At 42.4% G+C, this 21,644-nt stretch overlaps 1 protein-coding gene across 12 annotated transcripts in view; it reads left to right on the top strand.

The window, feature by feature from the left end:
- Positions 1-20,464, top strand: part of DOCK7 (dedicator of cytokinesis 7) — a 158,611-nt gene extending 138,147 nt beyond the window's left edge. For 7 of the 12 annotated variants that reach the window (XM_025208686.1, XM_025208684.1, XM_025208682.1 and 4 more), the window contains 11 exons: positions 2,124-2,316; positions 2,839-2,982; positions 4,171-4,302; positions 6,072-6,086; positions 11,181-11,306; positions 13,001-13,090; positions 13,827-14,063; positions 15,592-15,735; positions 17,340-17,446; positions 18,444-18,611; positions 20,375-20,464. In XM_025208686.1, the coding sequence (XP_025064471.1) occupies positions 2,124-2,316; positions 2,839-2,982; positions 4,171-4,302; positions 6,072-6,086; positions 11,181-11,306; positions 13,001-13,090; positions 13,827-14,063; positions 15,592-15,735; positions 17,340-17,446; positions 18,444-18,611; positions 20,375-20,417 (1,399 nt within the window). In that variant the 3' untranslated portion in view covers positions 20,418-20,464. Of the gene's footprint in view, positions 1-2,123; positions 2,317-2,838; positions 2,983-4,170; positions 4,303-6,071; positions 6,087-11,171; positions 11,307-13,000; positions 13,091-13,826; positions 14,064-15,591; positions 15,736-17,339; positions 17,447-18,443; positions 18,612-20,374 lie in introns of all 12 variants that reach the window. The other 5 variants (XM_025208687.1, XM_025208683.1, XM_025208679.1 and 2 more) reach the window with 2 other exon arrangements.
- The last annotated feature ends 1,180 nt before the right edge of the window (positions 20,465-21,644 follow it).

Genomic DNA, 21,644 nt, shown 5'->3' with positions numbered 1-21,644 from the left:
AGCAGGGGTCCAATGTTGCCCCTCCTTTTCCTCCGGCTCCCCACATATCTGAAAAAGGACTTCTTATTGTCCTTGATGCTCAAAGCTAGCTGGAGTTCAGTTGCAGCCTTGGCTTTCCTGATCTGCTCCCTACAGGACCGGACCAGTGCAGAATAATCCTCCTTGGAGGTGACTCCCATCCTCCACCCTTTGTAGGCCTTTCTTTTTAGCCTCAGGAGATCTGCTAGGTCCCTGGAGAGCCAGGGGGGCTGCTGTGCCCTCTTGCTGCCTTTCCTCCGAGATGGAGCAACCATCCATGCAGGACCCACATGCTGAAGGAAGAGATCAGATTCTCTTGAACAGCAGTCTTGGTTGGGACTGGGCCTGCACTTTAAGTACCCTCACCCTGGATAAAGGAGGGTATACACCCAGTTCCTTCTTCCCACATGTGACTATGAGACTGAGCTTTATTGTGTTTTATTCTTTCTTCTTAATGAGTAACAACATTTTAACCCTTTCCACTCAATGAAGTTTATTGTATTCATTGTAGCATTACAAGGTTCCTCACCACCTGGTTAGTTTATTTTCGGTCCACTAGTTACGAGGTAGCTATTAGCATTCATTTTCATTTCAATGTAAATCTAGTTTGTATTTGTTATCACAATCCCCATTATGCGTAACATTCGAGTGTCACTATACAAACAGGTCAGAGCTCTTAATGAGCAGCCCAAGACTGCACCAGCCTGCATCAGCCGTTATATCTTGAGAATTGCAGGACCATGAGGTCCAAAGTCATCATTAAGGATTTCACATTTAAGGTGAAAACATTTGTCAACTGTGGTACAAATGAAGCTCTCCAGAGCTCTGTCCAGGCCATAAAGAGGACATAACTGAGGCAACATACAAACACCATGCTACAGGCAAACAAACTAGCTACAAGCAAACAATAGTCATATTCTGTTAGGGCTGTGCAAAGCTTTGGTAGCCGATTCGATTTGGAGGAGATTTGGCCCGATTCAGGGGCTGAAACTCCAAATCTGGATCGAATCGGGAAACCCATTAAAAGGTCCAAATCGAATTGGAAGCCTCCGAATCAATTTGGAGATTTGGGTGGTCCTCACTTGCCACTGCAGGGAGCTGGACCCATGCTCCATGTCAGTAAGTAGGGGGCAGGGGTGCTAGAGGAGGGGGAACCATGTGGGGGTCCTGTACCCAACCCCATCCCTCACTGGCTCCCCCAAGCACCCCCCCCCGGCCCACCCCCTGCCCACTCCCCCAACCCCCTCATGGCCCCAGGGTCCCGGCACTGAAAAAAAAAAGCCCCACACTCACCAACTGCAGCAGTGGTGATCAGGGCCTCTGGCGGCTCATGGCAGAGCCCCCCCGTGCAGCACGGGGCAGCGGAGATTGTTGCCCCCCCAGCCTGGTACCTGAGCAGCAGCTGTCACATCGCACAGGTGTGGTGCAGCTCAGCAGAGCACCACGTGCTGTCCCAGAGCTGAGGCGGCTTCAGCAGTCACCCAGAGCCCCGCAGCGATCAGCCCAAGCAGGTCCAGCTCCCGGACAGTGCACGGAGTCCGGTGGTGCTTTGCTGAGCCACACTGCACCCATGTAATGTGACAGGTGCCGCACAGGTGCCAGGCAGGGGGGGCCAATCCCCGCTCCCCTGCTCTGCATGGGGCGGGGCTTTGCCACGAGCTTCCAGAGGCTGCAGTTGCTGCTGCTGCAGCCAGTGAGTGCGGGGCTTTTTTTAAGTGCTGGGATGCTGGGGCTGGGGAGGACAGCTGGGGGAGCAGGCAGGGGGGTGGGGCCCCACTCACCACTGCCACCGCCACCGCTGCCTGTTCGATTCAGAGGAGGTTTGGCCCAATTCGGCAATCGAATCGGGACAGTGATTCGAATCACTGAATCAAATCACCGTCCCTCCAAATCGGCCAAATCCTGAAGCCAAATCGAATACTTTTTGCTTTGCACAGGCCTACCTTCTACGTAAGAAAGGCTTTCAGGGATGTACAGATATATGCAATTATTTAGTGTGTTTTTGTAGCTCGTATCAGTGGATCGCTAGTCTTTCTCGGAAGCCAGGAGTTATGGTTAAACCTAAGTCACCATATAGTAATCCCAAGACACTGATTTTCAACCAGAATTGCCAAGGGCTATCAGAATTCCCCCGACCTGCGACTGACCTGGTTACAGAACATGGCCGGAAAGCATTCCGAAAGGAGCAACCACGCTGAATCTGCACAGTGTTTGGTCCACTCAGCAGCACTTGTGGCTGAATATTTAAGCATGCTTGAAGATCGGAAATACCTGCCTGTAGGATGTGTCACATTTCAGGTAGGAATGTGACTTTTTTATTGTTTTATTCTGTGGGAGTGTTTTGTTTTCTTACCTTTCTGCCACCGAACAGTGAAATGGAATGTATTTTGGCCATATTAAGGCACTATATTTGAGAAGCAGTTTTGAAAGTGGCTTTGTCTAATATGAAAATAGCTGTTCTAAACACAGCGTGAGGCATAACTTTTCTGCAATGTTTGCTGAAAACGACTGTGTTTAGGTTGTGCCTAACAGCATTAGGCTTCAATCCAGGAAAAGCACTTAAGCCAGTGCTTAGCACTGAATGTATAAATTGTCTAGTCCCACTGGCTTAACAATAAAGAGGCTTAAGTGCCCTTCTGGGTCAAAACCTTAGTGAGAGGAAAAGAGAAATTTGCCTCACAAAGAGGATGTTGTCTGAGTAAAAATGTGACTAAAGATTTTAGAATTTGATCCAGTATCAAATAAACCTTGTCCTTTGGGGTATAAAATGTTATTGCCTAAATAAAACATTTTGACTGGGTTGAAACTGTGTCTCCTTAGAACATATCTTCTAATGTTTTGGAAGAATCTGCAGTTTCTGATGATGTTGTATCACCAGACGAAGAAGGTATCTGTTCTGGAAAGTATTTTACAGAAGCAGGTCTGGTGGGATTGCTGGAACAGGCGGCAGCATCTTTTTCCATGGTAGAAGATTTTAATCTCTCTTTACTTCTGTTTCATGTCTCATGCTACTTGGCAGTATTGAGGAAGCTGTTTAGCATATTAGACTGTGTAATTCAGCCATATTGCTTAGTTCATATTTGCATTGTTGGTAGCATAAGCTATTGGGTGTGTCTCAGCCAGCGCTCCCAGGTATTCTGCAGTCGACCACAACTGAGCACTGGAAGGAATTTGCGTGGGTCCAAAAGTTCCACCTGAGCTCTGCAGGTTTTTGAGCTTTCGTGAGTTAGGAAGGTCCAGCACTAATTCCCCCTGGCTGTAATGAAAATGATATCTGTGTCTTCCCTAAAGGCTATTTTATAGACCCATCCAGCCCTCTGGGTAGAGCACCTGGAGAGTTGCAGTGTTACCTCTGTGTCATCCCCATTCTCATCCCAGAGAAGGGCTTCTAGGTTGCTTTGGAGGGTTTGCAATCTGTGACTGAGGATGAGGACAGTCTGGTGGTGCAAAGGGAGAGCAGAGGTAGGGACAGTAGTGGCCTGGTAACAGTGTTCCCCTCAGAAATCAATAGACTTCTCAGAGCAAGTTAACCTGTTTCTCAAAGTGTGGTTTGGTATCTCTCTGGGAAGATTCCTAAGGAGGATATCAATGCAACAATAAAGCTCCAGCAGTGGGTTGGCTGAGCCACGAGTTTCAGTGCCTCTATTTGTGCATAGTGGGTGGGACATCAAGGCAGTTCAGCATAGGCCAAGAGAGGGCAAACAGTGTTGTATGTCAGATGTCTCTAAAGAAATTCTGTAAGTCCCCCTGCTTCTAGAGCTGGACGTGATATACAAGTCACATAGATCCACGCCATGCTAAACATAATGGGCCCCGTGGTGCATTCAGATATCCATTTTTTTAGTATTTGGTTCAGCCTGGGCATGCCTGTGCTTATATTTCAAATGAAGAAAACTTCCCTACTTTTGCCAATAGATGAGTTTATTAAGAATCAGTTGAAATGTAGCACTAACCATGTTTTGGCTCTGTGGCTTACTAAAGATTTGAAAATTTTAAATAAAAAGTCCTCACTACATCACAATAAATTTAGGTATGCCAGCCACCCTGCCCATTTCACAATCTTACTAAAGTCCTGTGAGCTTGTATCTTGTATAACATGCTCTTCCTGTCGAGTTGATACGAAGGCTCATCTCATGTGCATTATTTTTATAGGCTGGCATGTATGAAGCAGTAAATGAGGTTTACAAAGTCCTCATTCCTATTCATGAAGCTAATAGAGATGCCAAGAAACTGTCTACAATTCATGGTAAACTTCAAGAAGCGTTCAGCAAAATTGTTCATCAGGTAACAGTCCTACTATCCACCTGTATGGCGTGAACTGTGAAGAAAGGCAAAATGCTTTATTGTCATTTCCCATCAAACTCTACTAAGGAAATAACCTGGTTATTAAATGCAGATAATAATAATTCAGATTACACAAGTATCATCAAAATGTTAGTCTACAGCGAGGGTAACTATGAGCATTGATTCTCTCTGCACACTTTTAATTAGATTTGTAAGGAAGGCTCATTCCACACACAATAATTTTAAGTCTAAAGTACACAAATTATCCAGAATTAATCATTGGAAGATCCATCAAGTGCTTTGTGCATTTTAATTATGGGTTTATAATTTCACCTATTACTTTAAAATATGTTGCATTGCTGAGAAACGGGGGCTTGTTACATTTAGCTTAAAAAGTATATCATGAAGAAATGTTGGGGCTGTATTTAGCTCTCCCTATGTTACGTGCATTCTTAAACAGGGTTTTTGGAGCGTCTTTGTCTTAATTTCCTGCCCCGTAATCTTTTTTTGTATGAAAAAGAGATACTTATTCCCTTTCCCCCAAAACTAGGTTTTTTTCTGACCGCATCTGTTACTGGTTCTGAAAGGTGATCCTTAAAATTGTATCCACAGTATAACTAAAGGTTGGATAATATGCCTGTCATTGGAAAAGCAAATATTCAGGAGTGAAGGAAGTTGGTGTTAGCTGTGCCACATACTAGCAAAGTACATCTGTAATGTACATGTAATCGCAGCCAAGTACACTGTACGGTGTCCTCTCTGCATTCTCCTGCTCCTTTCCCTGCAGTGTTAGCTGTTTTGTGGCCCAGTCGTGCTCCCATTGAAAGCAGTGGCATAAGATTAAGCTCCAGGTACCAGTTGGTGAGTTCACTTCTCACTGAGTCCGTGTTCACAAGCTGAGGCTCTTATTCAGGAAAGCGCTTAATCATGGGCTTAAATTCATGCCAAAGTTTAAGTCTATACATAAGCACGGTCTGAAAAAGGGGAGTTTTCCTTAGTAGTGGCCTGAGGTTAGTGGGATTTGAAGGCACTCAGCACCTCTTAGAAGGTGCTCAGTGTCTTGCAGGGTCAGATCTCTGCAGATCAGTGCCATGGGATTCTGGGCAGCATTCCTTGGAAGGTACTGTACTGCCATTGAGCTCCGTGGGCCTCAGCTCAATAGGAAATGAGAGTGCCCAGCAAATTTTAGGAATCGTTCATTGCTTTCTTGGACTGGCTAGTGGGACTTGACCTTTTCCATGGAGGAAGGTGAACTCAGCAACCCGTGCTAAAATACATATGACTGCTGTGTTTTAGCCACTCACCCTGATCAGCACTTACTTCACCTGGACCAGGTACATTTTTTGTCACTCGGTTTAATTACACTCAGAAAAATCTGGGCTTGACAAACTCAAACTCCCTAAAGAGGATGTAAATCAGTGTAGCTGAATTGATCAGACTAGAACTGTTCTGATTTACACCTGCTGAGGATGTGACCTATTTTGTCTCCAACTTGTGACTTGCAGCCAGGCGGTGCCAAACTTCTTAATATTAACCAGATGTTATCAACAGACTAATAAAGAACAAAGAAGTGGTTGGTAGGTCTCTAATGATAATTTATTGTTCTTCTAGGTCAAAAAGAACAGTAGGTCGGTTTAGGTGCATGATAACTTATAACTGTTGAGATCATAAACGCGAGGTATTATTAATCTGGAATGGTCATGTTTTGACCTTTGAAATTTTTTTTTCTTTGTTTCTGTGACATGCCCTTTTTACTTTTTGTTATACAGAGTACTGGCTGGGAGGTAGGTAACTAAACTTTAGTTAGTACAGAACACTAATAGATTGATCAGATGACTTATGCCAATGCTTTCCCCACATGTGCTAGTTGTGGGTATTTCTGTTGCTGTCTGCTGTGAAACTGAATTCATTAACCAAAGAAATATCAATAAAACAATTGTGGTTGTTGTAGGAAATTCTTTGTAAGAAGCTGTTAGGTAGTGCATGGATGCCAATGTGTTCCACTAATGAGGTTCTTTGGTGAATGAGCCACTGTACCATCACTAGTTTGTTTTTATATTTCATTTATATTTCTGCTCATCAACATTGACACAGAATTTCATCTGTTCATACCATTTTTTTCACCCCACCTACAGGGGTCGATTTAAGTGATAATGCTCAGAGGAGTTATAAACAAATCGGTCACAGTTAAGCAGACATTAACTCTTTGCTAAAGGCCATTTAGTCTAGCTAATTAAAATAGGAAGAATTCTTCAATATTTGCTATGCAGATTTTTAGGTAGCAGTAAAATAGCCCAATTCCTCTGTTCATAGAAATTTAGTTTTGCCGCTCTTGTTTTAGCAGAGGCTAAAACACGAGGTGGTGGATGCATAAATACAGGATATATTTGGATTAAAAACAAAAAGCAAACAAAAAAATCCCCACCTTTGCTATGTCTCGTACACAGACCAGCATGCTGTGATTTTGATAAATCAGTTCATATTCACCTGATCTCAATTTTGCTCTTACAACTCTACAAACTTTAAAACCTTTGCTTTTCCCCACATTTTATAAATATGATGCCAGATCATTTTTGTCCATTCCAGAAGGATATTTCCAGGTGCTACAGCCTGCTTCTGCTTTCTGTGCAATATGCTGCACCCATTATTTTGCCTAAATATCTCTCAACTTCATCTCTATTTCTGGGCAAACAAGAACTGAAACTCAGTAGCTTAATTGTGGCAGCACATGCCTTGTAAATCACTGGCTTTTACTGCGACAAGTCCAAGCTGATGAAGCAAACCCAGCAATCCAGTGTTTGTATCATAAGACTGTAAATTATGTACATTCAATATCCAAGGAATATGAAATCCTGTGAGCATCTGTTTTGATCAATCTGCGTGATGCTAAATCGACCCCTGAAGTATATCCTGTCATTGGTTATGATTTTAACATCATTCAGTCATGTTTTATTGCATGGTAAAACACACCCATGGTTTATGGTCTTGTCTACTGTTGTGCACTTTGTTACCACTTTTTTGCTGATCCTTTTGCTTCGTAGCTTCCGAATTTGTTGCATGTTTTTCCTTTATTCCTTATTTTTAAATACTTTAATTGATGCTTACCTATTTTTTTTAATTCATTTGCTGCCAGTTGCTGCTTGTTTGTTTTTTGAAATTTCCCTAATTAAAATACTTTCTGTTTTCTCCTCTATCGCCCTGGTTGCTGACCCTACTCCCCACTTTTACTATTGTCTGTTGTGGTAAGTTCCTACTTTGTGGATTTTTTTTTTCTTTTTCTTTTTTTTTTTAACTCCGTGGAAACCCCAGTAATTTCAATTTACCAAAGAGCTATGCCAACCATAAGATTCACACAGCATCATACTGGGAGGGCAGTATTGCCAACACCAAGTGTGCAAAATTATGAGTCCAGCCCTAACTGCATTTGCAAAATTTGCTGAAATTTGCCTTAACCCCCCCACCATTTTAAAATAATAAACAATTTACCCTCCAGGTCTTTGAGCTGTTATATCTCACCTTTTAATATTGTTCCCTGAAGCCAGGAGTGTTAGGATTGTCTTCTTTTTTTTTTAAATCATGAATGCTGAGCTAATCACAAGACTCCAAGAGCTGAGGTTTTAAGAAAAACTCTTAAAACTCACAGGACATGTGAAAGTTGCCAGCACCGCCTGAGAGATTTAATTCATCAAATTAAATTTCAAAAAGAAAATGTACCATAGTGTAGAAAAAACATTTGGGGTTGTTCATTCTGCATAACAGATATGAAGGAATTATTTTTATTCATACCTACTTTGGGCTGGTTGTGCTTTCATTTATGCCCACGTTACTGTACCGGTCTCAACAGAGCCAGTAGATAACCACTGTGTCTAATTCCTTGTTAACTTACTGGTATGTAAATCTAGTTGGCAAAGCTTTTGGTGTGTGTGCAAGAGATAACTCTAAAACTTTATTCCCAGCAATTTTGAAAGGTATTTACCATGCATAATAACAAATCATGTACCCTTCATAAATCATGGTGGCTGTTATCTGCTCTGCCAGTTCTGTAATGGCTATTCAGTGTTCACCTTCATTCTCTTCTCCCAAAGACCTATTATTTTTCTTGAAATAATAGGAGATCAAATGCTTTTAATAATTCCTCCCTCATAACTGCATTTTTAGCTTTCTTCAGAAACAAGACCATGGAGTATTTTTAAGTTCTTTGTTTTCCACTACTGTCTTTACAGGGACTTTGGATTAAATTTCTGTGGGGAAAAAAAAAATTGGCAAAAGTAACCGAAGCGTCCACATGCTCATAGCACAGTCACTGATACCGTACTGTGCTATTGTTCATCCTACTGCTGGCAGCTTAGCTGTGGCATTTCATTTTTTGTTTCAGTTCTTACATTTCTTCATATTTTCCTTTAGACTTTCCCAGTCTACCAACTCCTAGAAAAGTCACTTTGCACCCACTAGGCAGGAGGATTTAAAGGTCACTCCGTTTCTGACTTTGTCCTAGGTGACTGGCGAGTCTTCTTCGGTAATCCTGTTAGCTGCAAACTTAAATGACTTGGGTTGCTTGATCCTCGCTCTGCATGAAACTACCTCTGATTCAACAAACCCCCTAGCCTGACTAGCCGATGCTGCTTCTAATATATTAGCTCACTAGTTTCAAACAAATAGAAATCCCAACCAGGCTAAAAACAGCTTTTCCCAATTTTAGAGATTCACGGTTACTAAAAATAGATGCAGGATGAAAACAGCTCATAAACATTCACTCATATAAATGAGGGTCTGTGTCCCCCTGTGGTCTGGAACAACAGTGACCCTGTGCCATGTTAGCAAAACTCACCTCGCTGAGCTGAAAACGGGTTTGGATTTGATGTAGTACCCAATAGCTCAGATGCAGAGATCAAGGTTAGCTAAAGCCAGGAGAATAGATTAAAGGAAGCCTCAAAGAGATGCCTCATTGCTTTTATTATGGAGACACCTTGGGGTGGGGATAGGGAGGTATATCCTAGAGTAGCCTGTTTGGCAACTGGGACAGGTGTTCCCAACTTCGAAACATGTTCCCCATCCACTTCACCTCTGCATCTAATGCTTCTTTCACAAGTGTTCCTACTGTGTTGCTTAACCCTCAGTGCAATCCCACCCGGCCCAGGCACTAAACATTATGGAAAGTCACGCTTGTTCAGAGATTTTAATGAAGTATTTTGTGACGGAAGTGAGCACTCATCAAAATAAAGAACAGCAACATGTCTACACAGATGGAAAGTCTTCGAACAAAATACTGTCCTAAAATGGTTTAGTCTTGCTCATGTAAATGGCACGAAAGCTTGTTTTTTGCATATTATTGGCCTGCCTTATAACACAACCCTTCAAAAAAGTTGCTTCCAACACCTTTGTTAAAGTGCCATGACACTTTAACATGCAACTTTTGGAAGCATGTTAACTTTTTTGCTTCCAAAAGTTGCTTCCAACACTTTGTTAAAAGACTATGTTCATAAAGGCCCTGATCAAGCAAAGTGTATCACATGCTGCAGCTCCCATCAGGTATTTTCTGTGGAGCACTGCAGTGATGTTCCAGTGAGCTAAATGAGGGAAGGAAGAGGCTATGGAAATGGCATTTCCATTCTCAATGTAATTTGCCTGGTTTTTCTTCTCTCCACCCACCAGATCAGAGGCAAAACTATAGCTGCAGAGCAATCATGCTTTTTTGTTACAAAGAATTATAGTGTCTTTAGGTGAAATACCCCACTGCTCCCATCAGCTGTTTGACCACTACTTTGACTCATCATTTTTTCTTGGATCAGATTCCTTTTATCTTCTGAGTTGTGCATCCCTTCTGCTTATTTTCACCATCACCACAGAATGATCAATTTTTCCATAGCAAAGTATGATTAAAAATCACATACACTTATCCGGACATCTGAGGTGCTGCTTCAAGCCCAAACTAAGTCAGACTGAGATATGATGCATGATGCTCTCTATCACACGTTCCCATGAGAGTAAAGGTGAACATTTGGGAGTTTCTTTCTGAAGAGCACTTTTGGTTTGTGCATGCAGTGCGGGTTTTTTTTGTTGCTCCTTAACAAAACCAAAGGCATGATTTCAAAACAATGTTTCTCTTCCTTTTTCAATCTTATTTTTTTATGTAAAAAAATCCGCACGTTTCTGATTTATTATCATAGCTGTTCCATTCTGCAAGCCAAATTCATGGTTGGCGTAAATGGAAGCAAGTGCATGGAAGTCAATGGAGTTGCAACTGCTTTCCCCAGGAGTGACTTTGGCCCTAGAGTTTATTCCAAGAGAAAAATGTGTTTCAGTTAAACGTGCTGTTAAGAAAAAGCATTTTCTTTTTAAAATCACTGTATAATTTACGTCTTGGTTTAGGCCCTTTCCTGCAATTAGTTGTCTGTGAAAGGTAGGGCTCCAGTGTGGAGCCACACATGCCTTTTTATACAGATTGCAGGACTGGTGCCTTAGTGGTTTCCTTAACTCTAGAAGCCAGTGGCAACCAGCTGGTTGATATCTGCAGAGCTCACTAGGCTTCACTGGAGCTATGAATATTCTACCTGCTGAGGATCTTGCACTGAGCTTTCCCTGGGAAATGTCTCCCAGAATCTCCTGACTCTGTTAAGAGTCCTCCAGAGAGAAAACTCACTGCACGGTCAGGCCTTCACTGCTCTGTGTGACATGCTGTTAGTTTGCTGTCAGCTTGCTGGTATTTGAGTTTCAGTGCTGACTACCCCAGTTGCAGGTATTTTATTTTATTTTACTTTCTTCTTGCATAAATTCAATTTAAACCTAGGGGCAAATTTGCATCTGTGCAAAATGCCAGCATATGTGACTGTGCCTGCTTACTGACACGCCTCATGTCTCTCCAAACGTAGGATGGAAAGCGGATGTTTGGTACATACTTCCGGGTTGGTTTTTACGGCACTAAATTTGGAGACTTAGATGAGCAAGAATTTGTGTACAAGGAGCCTGCCATAACAAAGCTGGCGGAAATATCCCATAGACTGGAGGTGAGATTGTCATGACTGTCCAAAATTTCTATCTGTAAATTGAACTTTAGCAATTCTGCTCTTAAAAGCTGGAGTCTTGCATGAAATGCATGTTGTGGTTGGCACTAAAATCACTAGGCCAAGGCAGTGAGTGGGATTTTTCCCTGTGCCTCTTGGAGCCTGACTCCAAGCTTCTGTATGGACCAAAATGGCCACTTTACAGAATGGGCAGCACAGGTCACTGCAGTAAATTGCCTCAGTAGTTTAGCACTGCCAAGAATGGTCATGGCATCATATTCCTGACCTGATATGGCCCATCTTACCACTGGTGTCCCCTCCTGCCTCTGCAAAGGGGATTAAAGGCCTTCCCACTTTTCCCACTAGACACCAAACAGTAATAACTTCACTCAGTCCTGCAACTAGACACCAAAACTCAACACATTCCTTCCAAGTTCTTGGTGTATTGTACTGCATTGCCATCTGCTAGTCCAGCAAGCCTGACTGACATTGGTATTCCAGTCATTCCTCTCTCCTTGAACTTCTTCTACATTGACATTTCCCCTGTGTCTTAGTATTGCATTTAATTTTTTTCCTGACTGCCCACTCAGACATTCTGTTGAAATACCCATTAAAACTGAGTATTTGTTACTTGTCTCCCCTGGCTGAGCTGTTAGTTTGGTTGACTAGGAAGTCTTCTGCATGCTTTTGCAGATTGAATGTGGCCAATTGAACTAAACATGCTTGAAAAAAACTTGAGACAAATAATAGGGATTTGATTTTCAGAAAGTGCTGGAGTTTTCTCTACTACCCTGATGTGGAAAATAATGGTCCCTTAGTGTATATCAGACTAGATGCACAAAAATGGGGCAGGCACCTAAAATCACTTTGAAAATACAGTTTGTAAAATTAGGGCTTGGATATGCAGTATACTTACCCCAGTGTAATCAAGGAGCAGGTGGACAAAATAAGCCCCTGCACTGGTATAAGGACTTCTTTAATTAAAAACAGATCCCTGTGTCACCTGCCCACTCTCATCCTTTGCTCAAGACAAGTAAGTTGCTAATGCTTCCCATCATCTACGGAGACAGTGTTCATGGCAAGCAGTTACTGTTTGATAGCTGAGATCCGAGTGTAATTTAAACCAATGTAATGTGCACTGGTGTAAATGCACTGTGTGTTCAGACCCTGAGTTTCAGTTATCCAGACATCTTCCTTGAAGAAGTGAAGGGCAAAACTCTGGGCTCCGATTCTGATCTCAGGTGCCACAGTGATGCCGTCGTACTGAAAAGAATGAAGCTGCGAGACTGGAGTCTTGACATTCCTGTTCTCTTGCCTCATCCCCCACATTCAGTTTATTGAATCCAGCAGCGCCCCATTCTGATGCAGCATCTGGTTTTCAAGCAGATCCTGTGTTGAGCCCAATTTTCAGTTAGGTTTAGACACACAAAAGGTCAGACTTGTCCAAAACCAGATGGCCAGTATATGGGACTGGAAGGATCTAGAGCCCGATTAGCTTCCAGGGTTTTTTCTGTATCCCCTGAAACAGAGCTGATTATTTCCCTTTGACTCAGATCAACTGCAGCCCTGGCATGGTTCCTACTGAAGGCAGTTGGAGTTGTACCCATATTGAATTTTCCCTGATCTGTCCCACCCCCTTCCTCATCTGTGATTGCAGCATTTGCTATGGTCTTTCAGTGTGGTGTTCTCACTTTCAGGGGTTTTACGGAGAACGGTTTGGTGAAGATGTTGTGGAAGTGATTAAAGACTCTAACCCTGTAGACAAATGTAAACTAGATCCTAACAAGGTAAGATTAGAAGGTACTGTGGCAGTGTTTAAACCATTGCTGAGTATTGAATGTACAATGGGGAAAACCTTGGGCTGGATCCATCTCCCTGCCACAGCACATCCAGGAGAGCCCCCTTCTGGAGATGTCCCCGGCACCGTTCTGAAGAGGAAGGCAGAGTAGGTTGCATGACCTGTTTCCAATCCCTAAGGAGATCAGAGGGAGGTCATGGTCTGCCAGTATTCCCCCCTGCAAAGATCCCTGCCCCCATAGCCTCATGCTGCATATGCCTTTCCACATAATTTCTACAAAGAAAGGGAGGGCGGCTTATTACATATTTCTTCCATTTTCCAGTCCCTAGTTTGCTTGCTTCTCCCTCATTCAGTCCAGATCTGCCCTGCCATGCAGATGTCTGGCCAGGAGAGAAGGTGGGGAGTAGGTCAGCAAGTGAGGGTGATTCCCCTCCCTCTTCTGGAGAGGAGGGAAGCAGCAACATTTCCCCACACCATGAGTGACTGAGCAGCTGTTAAACACCCCCAGCTCCCTCTAAAACCAACTGAGTTTCCTCTGAGTAAGGGCAGAATGAGAAATGAATTGAAGCGCCTGGGTGTGACCCCCTAAGACTGAAGAGTCCTGTTTCTTGGAGGTAGGTTGGGGGGGGTGCCCCTAGACAACAGGAAGGGGAATTCTCTCTTTGTGCTGTGGCTTCCTTTGGCATTAGCCTTGGTTACCTGGCAGCATGTTTTTCTGGTTCCAGGCCTACATCCAAATAACCTATGTGGAACCTTATTTCGACACGTATGAGATGAAGGACAGGATAACCTATTTTGACAAAAACTATAACCTGCGGCGTTTCATGTACTGCACGCCCTTCACCCTGGATGGCCGGGCACATGGGGAGCTGCACGAGCAGTTCAAGAGGAAGACAATCTTGACTACATCACATGCTTTCCCTTACATTAAAACCAGAATAAATGTCATCCACAAAGAGGAGGTAAGAGACCTGTGCCCCTTGTTGATTGTAAATCTTGAATGGCAGCCACTGTTGGGGGGATGCGCTGTGTAGTAACAAAATAGTAACATAACATGCCATGTTACAGTATGGTCATGAACTTTTCTATTGCTGACAGCTGTGCATAGCAAGCTTCATCAAGTGGGCTATGTGCCAAAGATAGAGCTGGGTGATGGCTAGTAATTTGCTTTATGAAAACATTAGAAAGGGTCCCTTAACTGGAATGATTTGTGATGGACAGAGAAAGAGCCTTGGCATGACACATTTCTACCAATCTAAAGAAGGAGCAGGGACATGATGTACAGGCCTATACTGGCATAATTCACTTGAATCCAGTGTAGAATTACCCTAGGAACCAGGGTAAAATTATACCACAGTACATTACACCAATATACCTGGTGTGTGTCCATAGCTTATCCCAGGATAGCTGTGCACTCAAGGCGAGGAGGCTCTTTTGTTATCTGGTGGGAAGGCACTGTAACAGCCACCTTCCGCATGCACTTGTTCTGGAATGGCTGTGCATCTGTCCGTTCCAGACACCAGTGTAACTTACACTAGTGCAAGAAAACCATTGTAAATTACACTAGTGCAAGTGTTCTGTGTGCAGGCCCTAATCAGAATAATAGTAATCCTTAGATTTTAATAGCACTGGTCATCAGCAGATCTCAGTGCACTCAAAAAGCTCATTAACAGAGGCGTAACTAAGAAGCCTTGCATTCTGGGCGGTGGTGCAGCAACAGTGTAGGTGCCATTCTTGCACCTGCTCTAAAACAGAACCCAGAGTTGGTGCCTCACTCGCCCAGCCCAAGTTATGCTACTGCACATCACATCAAAGTTTTCACCTGTCACTTCACAAATGCACTCTGCTCACTAGCAGTTCCCCCATGTTATGAGCATTCACATCCCTCAGGAAGCTCTGCTGCAGATGTTGAACCACTGGAATTTGATCCAAGTTCCAGGGGCTTTCCAAATGGCCAAGTATGTTCAGGAGTTGCACTTCCATTGCTTGGCTGACATGTCAGACTCAGGTGTTTCTGTTCCTTAGGAGCATTGCAAGAGGAATACCTAGACAATGGACCTCAATCCAGATGAAGCCTTGTTTATGTCCAAAACTGAGCCAGCTAAATTAAACGCCACGGCAGAGCCCTACATGGGGACACAAGCTGTTTTCATTTGAGAGGTTTATTTTGCTTTCCCATGAACCTTCTGATCAAACTAAACTAAACCCCACCTGGTTTAAACTGTAGTCAGTGTGGACCTGCACAGCTTTTTGCACCAGCTGGACTATAAATCATTTCAAAATCACTCCTGTTGAACTGGCACAAACTGATATAAAAGTAGGCCCTGTTGGGGCATGAGTTACATTCTGCTAGAGCAGTTTCTTTAATAGAAGAAACCTAAGTCGCTTCCAATTGTGTTAAAGCCGTCAGAGCCCACCTGCAGGCACTTCTTTTAAAAAAAACCTGGCCATAATAAAAGTCTCTCTGTTCCTGGCTAATTGTCTGTGTAGATCATTTTGACTCCCATTGAAGTGGCCATTGAGGACATGCAGAAAAAAACACAGGAACTGGCTTTTGCAACTCATCAAGATCCAGCAGATCCAAAGATGCTCCAGATGGTGCTTCAGGGTTCAGTCGGCACAACGGTAAATCAGGTGAGTGACATTTCATCATGCTTTAAGTACCCTGGATGTTGCCTGGTACCCAGCAAGTTGGATGTTGAAGTTTAGGCCCCCTTTTGAAATTGCATTGGTGAAGCTGGTTTGCCAGGATTTTTTAAAATTGTTTATATAAGCTTGGGTCCTACCTGACAACAAAGAGCACATAGAAAACATTAGTCTAAGCATCAGGCAATCTGAAGGTTTGCTGCTGCAGGAAATAGTCATAACTGATCTGCTGGGTTTTGTTGCTGGTAAACACAAACCTACCATTGCTATTTATCTCTCAAGGAAGATGCCAGTACAAATGATTACTTTCATGGTCAAGTGTAGTAGATGCAGCCTTCCTCCATACTGTACAGGGCTGAGCCTGCCTTTGTGCCTTGTCAGTAAGAAGTTTAGTTCATTTTTAAAATTGGTCTCTTTTTAAGGAAATGGATGGAAACTTTATGATCCAAGATGTTTGCTAATGCAGTTGTCTATGTTGCAAAGAGTGGGCATCTTTGGTAATAAGGGATAATCTAGCAGTGCAGAAATTAAACTGCTGTCAGGTTACAGCAAGATCTTATTCCTTGCCTTGCTGTGGAAATGCTTCCCTAATGTGCCTCAGCACAAATGTACCTTTTCTTCTCTGGTTAGTTGTTATGCTCTGTATTAAAACCAGCTGTCCTACAGAGTGGGGTGCTTTTAAAAGAGTTGCTGCCAGTGAAATTGTGCTTGTATGGCTGTGCCTGAACTGGTGAAAAGCACAATTGAACAAAACCACTGATACACACACAGTGTACGTTTCTCTGAGGTGGCAAATAGTTTGCTGTAATCCCACCTCAGTGATAGATTTAGTGAAGGTCACTTCTGCTGAGTTTAGGATTGTAGCCCAGGCAGTAGGTGCAAAGGTAGATTCTTAAGTTAGTTCCTGAGCAGTTGGTATTTGTAATTTCACAGCTCTACAATCTTTGGCACTGCACCAAAGATTGCAGCAGCAAAGGGAGTAAGTCAAGGTGGCCCATCTCACCGGTCCTTGTCAGTATTCAGAATCGTGGCAATAACGACGTCTTGCTGTTTCTCACTTTGGTTAGCCCTGCAGAGAGTTCACAAACTGGATTATATTCAGTCTGTGTATTATCAATGAAACTGAAAGCAATACAATTGCAGAGGTAGAGACTGCTGGAAGATTTTTGCCCGCAGAATCTTTGCTAATGCCCAAGTTGGGAAAATCACAACATTGTTACAGATCCCAAGTTGACTGCAATCCTGCAAACACCTGCTGGGTCAGTTTGCAGGGGTAAGCATCTGGTACGTGTCAGCTGAGCAGATGTGATCTCAAAACAGCCGAGAGAGAACAAACGTGGAGCTTTATGCATTTTTATAGCCAGCTTCGAAAAGTGAGAAACTGCGTTTTAAAAATTATCTTGAGGACAACGGACACCTCCAGTTTTCATGGCAGTTGGTGATTTACTTTGTACTTTGAAAGTGCAGTTCATCATGAAAGATTCTCTCAGGGAATTTGGCATTTTAGGAATGTTTCTACAAGCAAGACATTTCTCCGCTAGCTATTTCAGACAGTGCAGAGAAACTTACTATTTTCTCTTCTGCTCCTAAAGGGACCATTAGAAGTTGCACAGGTTTTCTTGTCTGAAATACCCAATGATCCAAAGCTCTTCAGACACCATAACAAACTACGGCTCTGTTTCAAAGACTTCACAAAAAGGTAAAGAGCACTGTCCTCATGCTTTCCAAAGACCTTTATTTTCAGCGCATCAAATTGAAATGCAGTAATATAGGGGAGTATCCAGGACCTGTTAAATATGCTTGTTAATGTAGCCAAAGATTATAGCACCGTTTGCTATAGCTCAAGGACCCAGGCCGTTTAAAGAATATGTCCTCTACATCCTTCTTGCCTCCTTGGGGACTATAGCTCTCGAGTTGCTGAGGCCATTAGGCATGGCTCTTTATATGAAATGAAGTGGTGTTTTTTGCTGAGTTCCTCGTGAACACATGTCCACATTTGGAAAACCATCCCTCCCACCATAGGCCCAAACAGATACCTGACTGCGGAAATGACACGCTGTTAAATTGGCAGGAAGGCTGAATTACCTGGAGCGGATTTCTCCAAAATAAGACTGAAACACAATTGGCTGAGTCCTCTGAAGGACTGAAACCCTTTTTAAATTGCCTTCTCAATTCAACCCTTCTCAGGAACACTAAATAATTTAGAAAAATAATTGAAATAAAATTATTCCTACCTATTCCATGCTAATAGATACATTGGCACCTGGTCATTTAATGGGACACATTGAGATTATCAATTCTTTTCATACCCATTGTTTAATTTACATATTTCAAAACACCAGAGTTTAATAGCCTGCTACTGGGTAATCTGTTCTTAGAGGAAGGAATAGATACATCCATCTTTAAACCCCCTTGGCCTGAAAATGGTTAGATGGGGATAAGCTTTCCAGCTCCTCTTCACAGAGTATAAATGTAACAGGTGAAAAAGATAAAATTAGAGAGGAACTGCAAGTCTATAAATAAAATGGCAATGGAAAAGGCGACTCCCTGGTAAGCCAGTGAGCCAGGTAAACTGAGTGCACCTCAGAGGAGGAGATTAGGTGTTCAGCCAGGAGAAGGGAATGAAATCCTCTCACCCCAGTCAATTAACAGGTCCCTTTTGCTCTGCTGGGGTTTGACCGGCTGTTGTTTTCTAGATGCGAAGATGCACTGCGCAAGAACAAGAGCCTGATAGGCCCAGACCAAAAGGAGTATCAGCGGGAGCTTGAGAGGAACTACCACCGTCTTAAAGAAGCTCTCCAGCCTTTGATTAACAGGAAGATCCCACAGCTATACAAGGCTGTGCTGCCTGTTGCTTGCCATAGGTGGGTGTGAATTTTATGCTGTAGCTCCATAGCACACGTCGGATGCAAACCCAGCAGGGTCGGTTTGGTGTAAAGAAGAGGTAGAAATGGGAATGGAGGTTTTTCCAGGGAAGGTTTTAGATCCCTTTCATTACTACAGATCTTTCAAGATGTATTTATTTGCTGCCTCTTCCATCCCTTCTCAATCAGTCTTGGATTTTAGGATGTACTGGTGGGCCAGTTTTCCTACATGAGTTTTTCAGACAGTGCCTGTTCCCCCAGTCCCGTAAGGTGGCCTCTGTCGCCCCTATCATAGTACCTCATTATCATTCCTCCACCTGATAGAGCCAGTTCCAAACCTAAAACTGGGCCATGAGGGAAGCCCCATAATCTCTTGGGTTGTTGCTAAAGAGCTCTATGGCGAGGACTAGCAAATGCAAGGCAGGGATTTTGGATTGAGAGGATGGAGGATGTTTTCCATGTTGGGAAACATCCTTTTGGAAGGAACCTTGAGTATTTCCATTCTACAGTAGGACCAAACACAAATCCCTCTTTATTACTAAGGCAGACAAGGTTCCTTGGGTGAATCTGATATCTTTTATTACCAACCCAAATAGTTGGAAAATAGTTATTAAGAAAGCTTTCGGGTTCAAAAACCCTTCTTCAGGCTAAGGAAGTTTCAGCAGTTGGTGTGTGCTCTTCCTGGATGGAATGATTATTACTAATGATTTTGTCAGCCAGATCAGGGCCTCCTTACACTAAGCATGTGATATATGAGTGAAAGCTGATTTTAATAAGGTCCTGTAGTATATTTATGGTAAAAATGTACTCTGCAAAATATTGCATCTATGAGGAAGATACTACTCCAGTGGTTTCAAGTGCTTGTTTATTGAAGGAAAGTTTGGAAATTCCTGAAGATATCCTGATAGTCATTCCTGTGTCCTCTGTGGCTCGTTGAATAGATGGAAGGGTAACAACATTATAACCTTGGCAGTGATTTAGTAGCCAGTTTGGGTAGAACAGCATCCCCACAAATTGTGCTACGTACTTAACTTAGCTTTCACATCCTCTAATCTCCAACCAGTGTGCATTTTTAAAGAGTAGGAAAAGGAGCAGGTAGGAGGACTGTTTCTCTCATCACACATTCAGCTCCACAGTGCAACTGTTTTTTACACAAATATAGACTTTAATGCTTCCCCTGCACACTCATTCAGAATGAGGAGCCTGTATCTCTCGTGTCCTTGTGTGTGTGTGTTCTGTTCAGCAACAGGGCAATACAGTGGGTTGTAAACTACTCCTAGCAGAGCGCTTTACTAAACCTCCGTCACAAATAACTGCTGGACTTAAGTGCGTTTCTTCCTACTCACTGCATGCTAATAAAAGATGGCTGTTTCTTCCAGTTACTTCCTTGTTTAACACTGTGACTTTTTTAAGTCTCTTGGGATTGATGGTGAAATATTCTCCAGGTATTCCCTCTCTGAGCTCCTTTAGGCTAGATGGTTACTGGCCAGCTCAGTCACCTAGGTTTGTTTCTGGATGCTTTCTGGGTGTAGTTCACCTCTGTGCAGAGTGCTTGCTCCAAGAAAAGCCCTTTGAGGACTGATGTTAAATAGGATGTAGGTGGTTGTCTCCTCCACACACACGGGCTGAAACATTCAGGTCAGTAACATTCTAAGAAAAATGCAAAGCAACTTCGCGCAGAACTGCTTTTAAAGGGTAGCAAGGCTTTTTCATTCCCCATGGAAAATGTGTGTTTATTTGACTGGTTTTTCTTTCTCCCTCAGAGACTCCTTCAGCAGAATGAGCCTTCGCAAAATGGATATCTAGACAAGTAAAAAAAAAAAAAAAAAAAAAAAAAAGCACTTAAAATTAAGGTAATGAAAAGAGCCGCATTATCAGCGCTGGGAATCAAAGGAGTTTGACTGAGAAATAAAACTTGGACTTCATCGTGGACACCCACACCCCCCCCTACACCCCCCATTTTACTTACTTACATTGAAGTGTTAAGTGGCCAAAAATCATTTTGAATTGTCAAATGTAGATTTAATGTTTTAAAAAATCATGGCAGTGGTATACAAAGTACTGGTGATAAGCTGTAAACTTACCTGTTTTTTTTAAGGCATTTTTGACTCAAAGGTACACTAAACACATTTATCATTATTTATAGCATTACTTAATGTTAAATTTATTTACTTTTAGTTCATATATTTAATTTATATTAGGAGCATTTGCAGATGCATTTTTGAAGTTTTTAATGTAGTGATGTTTATTTCAATGGTACTATTAAATATGTGAATGTTTACACTTTAATTCATTGCGCATTGGACTTCAGAGCTCATCAGCCTCATTGGAAAAGATATAGGACAAGGTAAGTCCTAATGTAATACTTTCTAAATACGTGCAGTGACTACTATCATCTCTAAATTTTTCTGTAATATGGACTAGGAACTTGTTGCAAGGAAAAATAATTTCTACTTACTGGCTGCGTCTATACAAGACTGACTGTACAGTAACTCATTACTACTGCGCAGTACTGTCATGTGGCACAAAGTGTGATGCAATAGTACTGCGCAGCAGTAGAGCTACTGTGCAGTCAGTCACCTAAAAGCCATTCAGTGACACTACTGTGCAGTAATTCCAGTTACTCTGCAATCATTTACTACTTGTGTATGCAAGTACTGAATGGCTGCACAGTAACAACTGTGCAGTGTCTTGTGTAGACGCAGCCACGCTCTCTCAGATAAAATTAAGGTGCAACTTTTGTGCCCAGAAGTATTAGTAACCTTAATGTATTTACACAGTAATCTCTACCAAACCAGGAATTCAGTTACAATACAGTAGTTCCTTCACATATTTAATGCACAATTCGGTCTTACAGTATATTTGAGACCAAACCACTTTGTGTCAACGTTTTTATTAATTTTTTTTATTAAAAATGGTGAAAGATAATAAATAGATATGTAATTGCTGTTGTTGCTCCACAGAAAGATTCTACCACATACAAAAGAATTATGTTTAAAGATAGTTACTGAAATTACTGAAAGAAGCATTTTA

The sequence above is a fragment of the Alligator sinensis genome, unplaced genomic scaffold (genome assembly GCF_000455745.1).
Source record: "Alligator sinensis unplaced genomic scaffold, ASM45574v1 scaffold588_1, whole genome shotgun sequence".
NCBI lineage: Eukaryota > Metazoa > Chordata > Crocodylia > Alligatoridae > Alligator > Alligator sinensis.
Note: the sequence above shows the minus strand (reverse complement) of the source record. Positions and strands in the feature narration are given on the sequence as shown.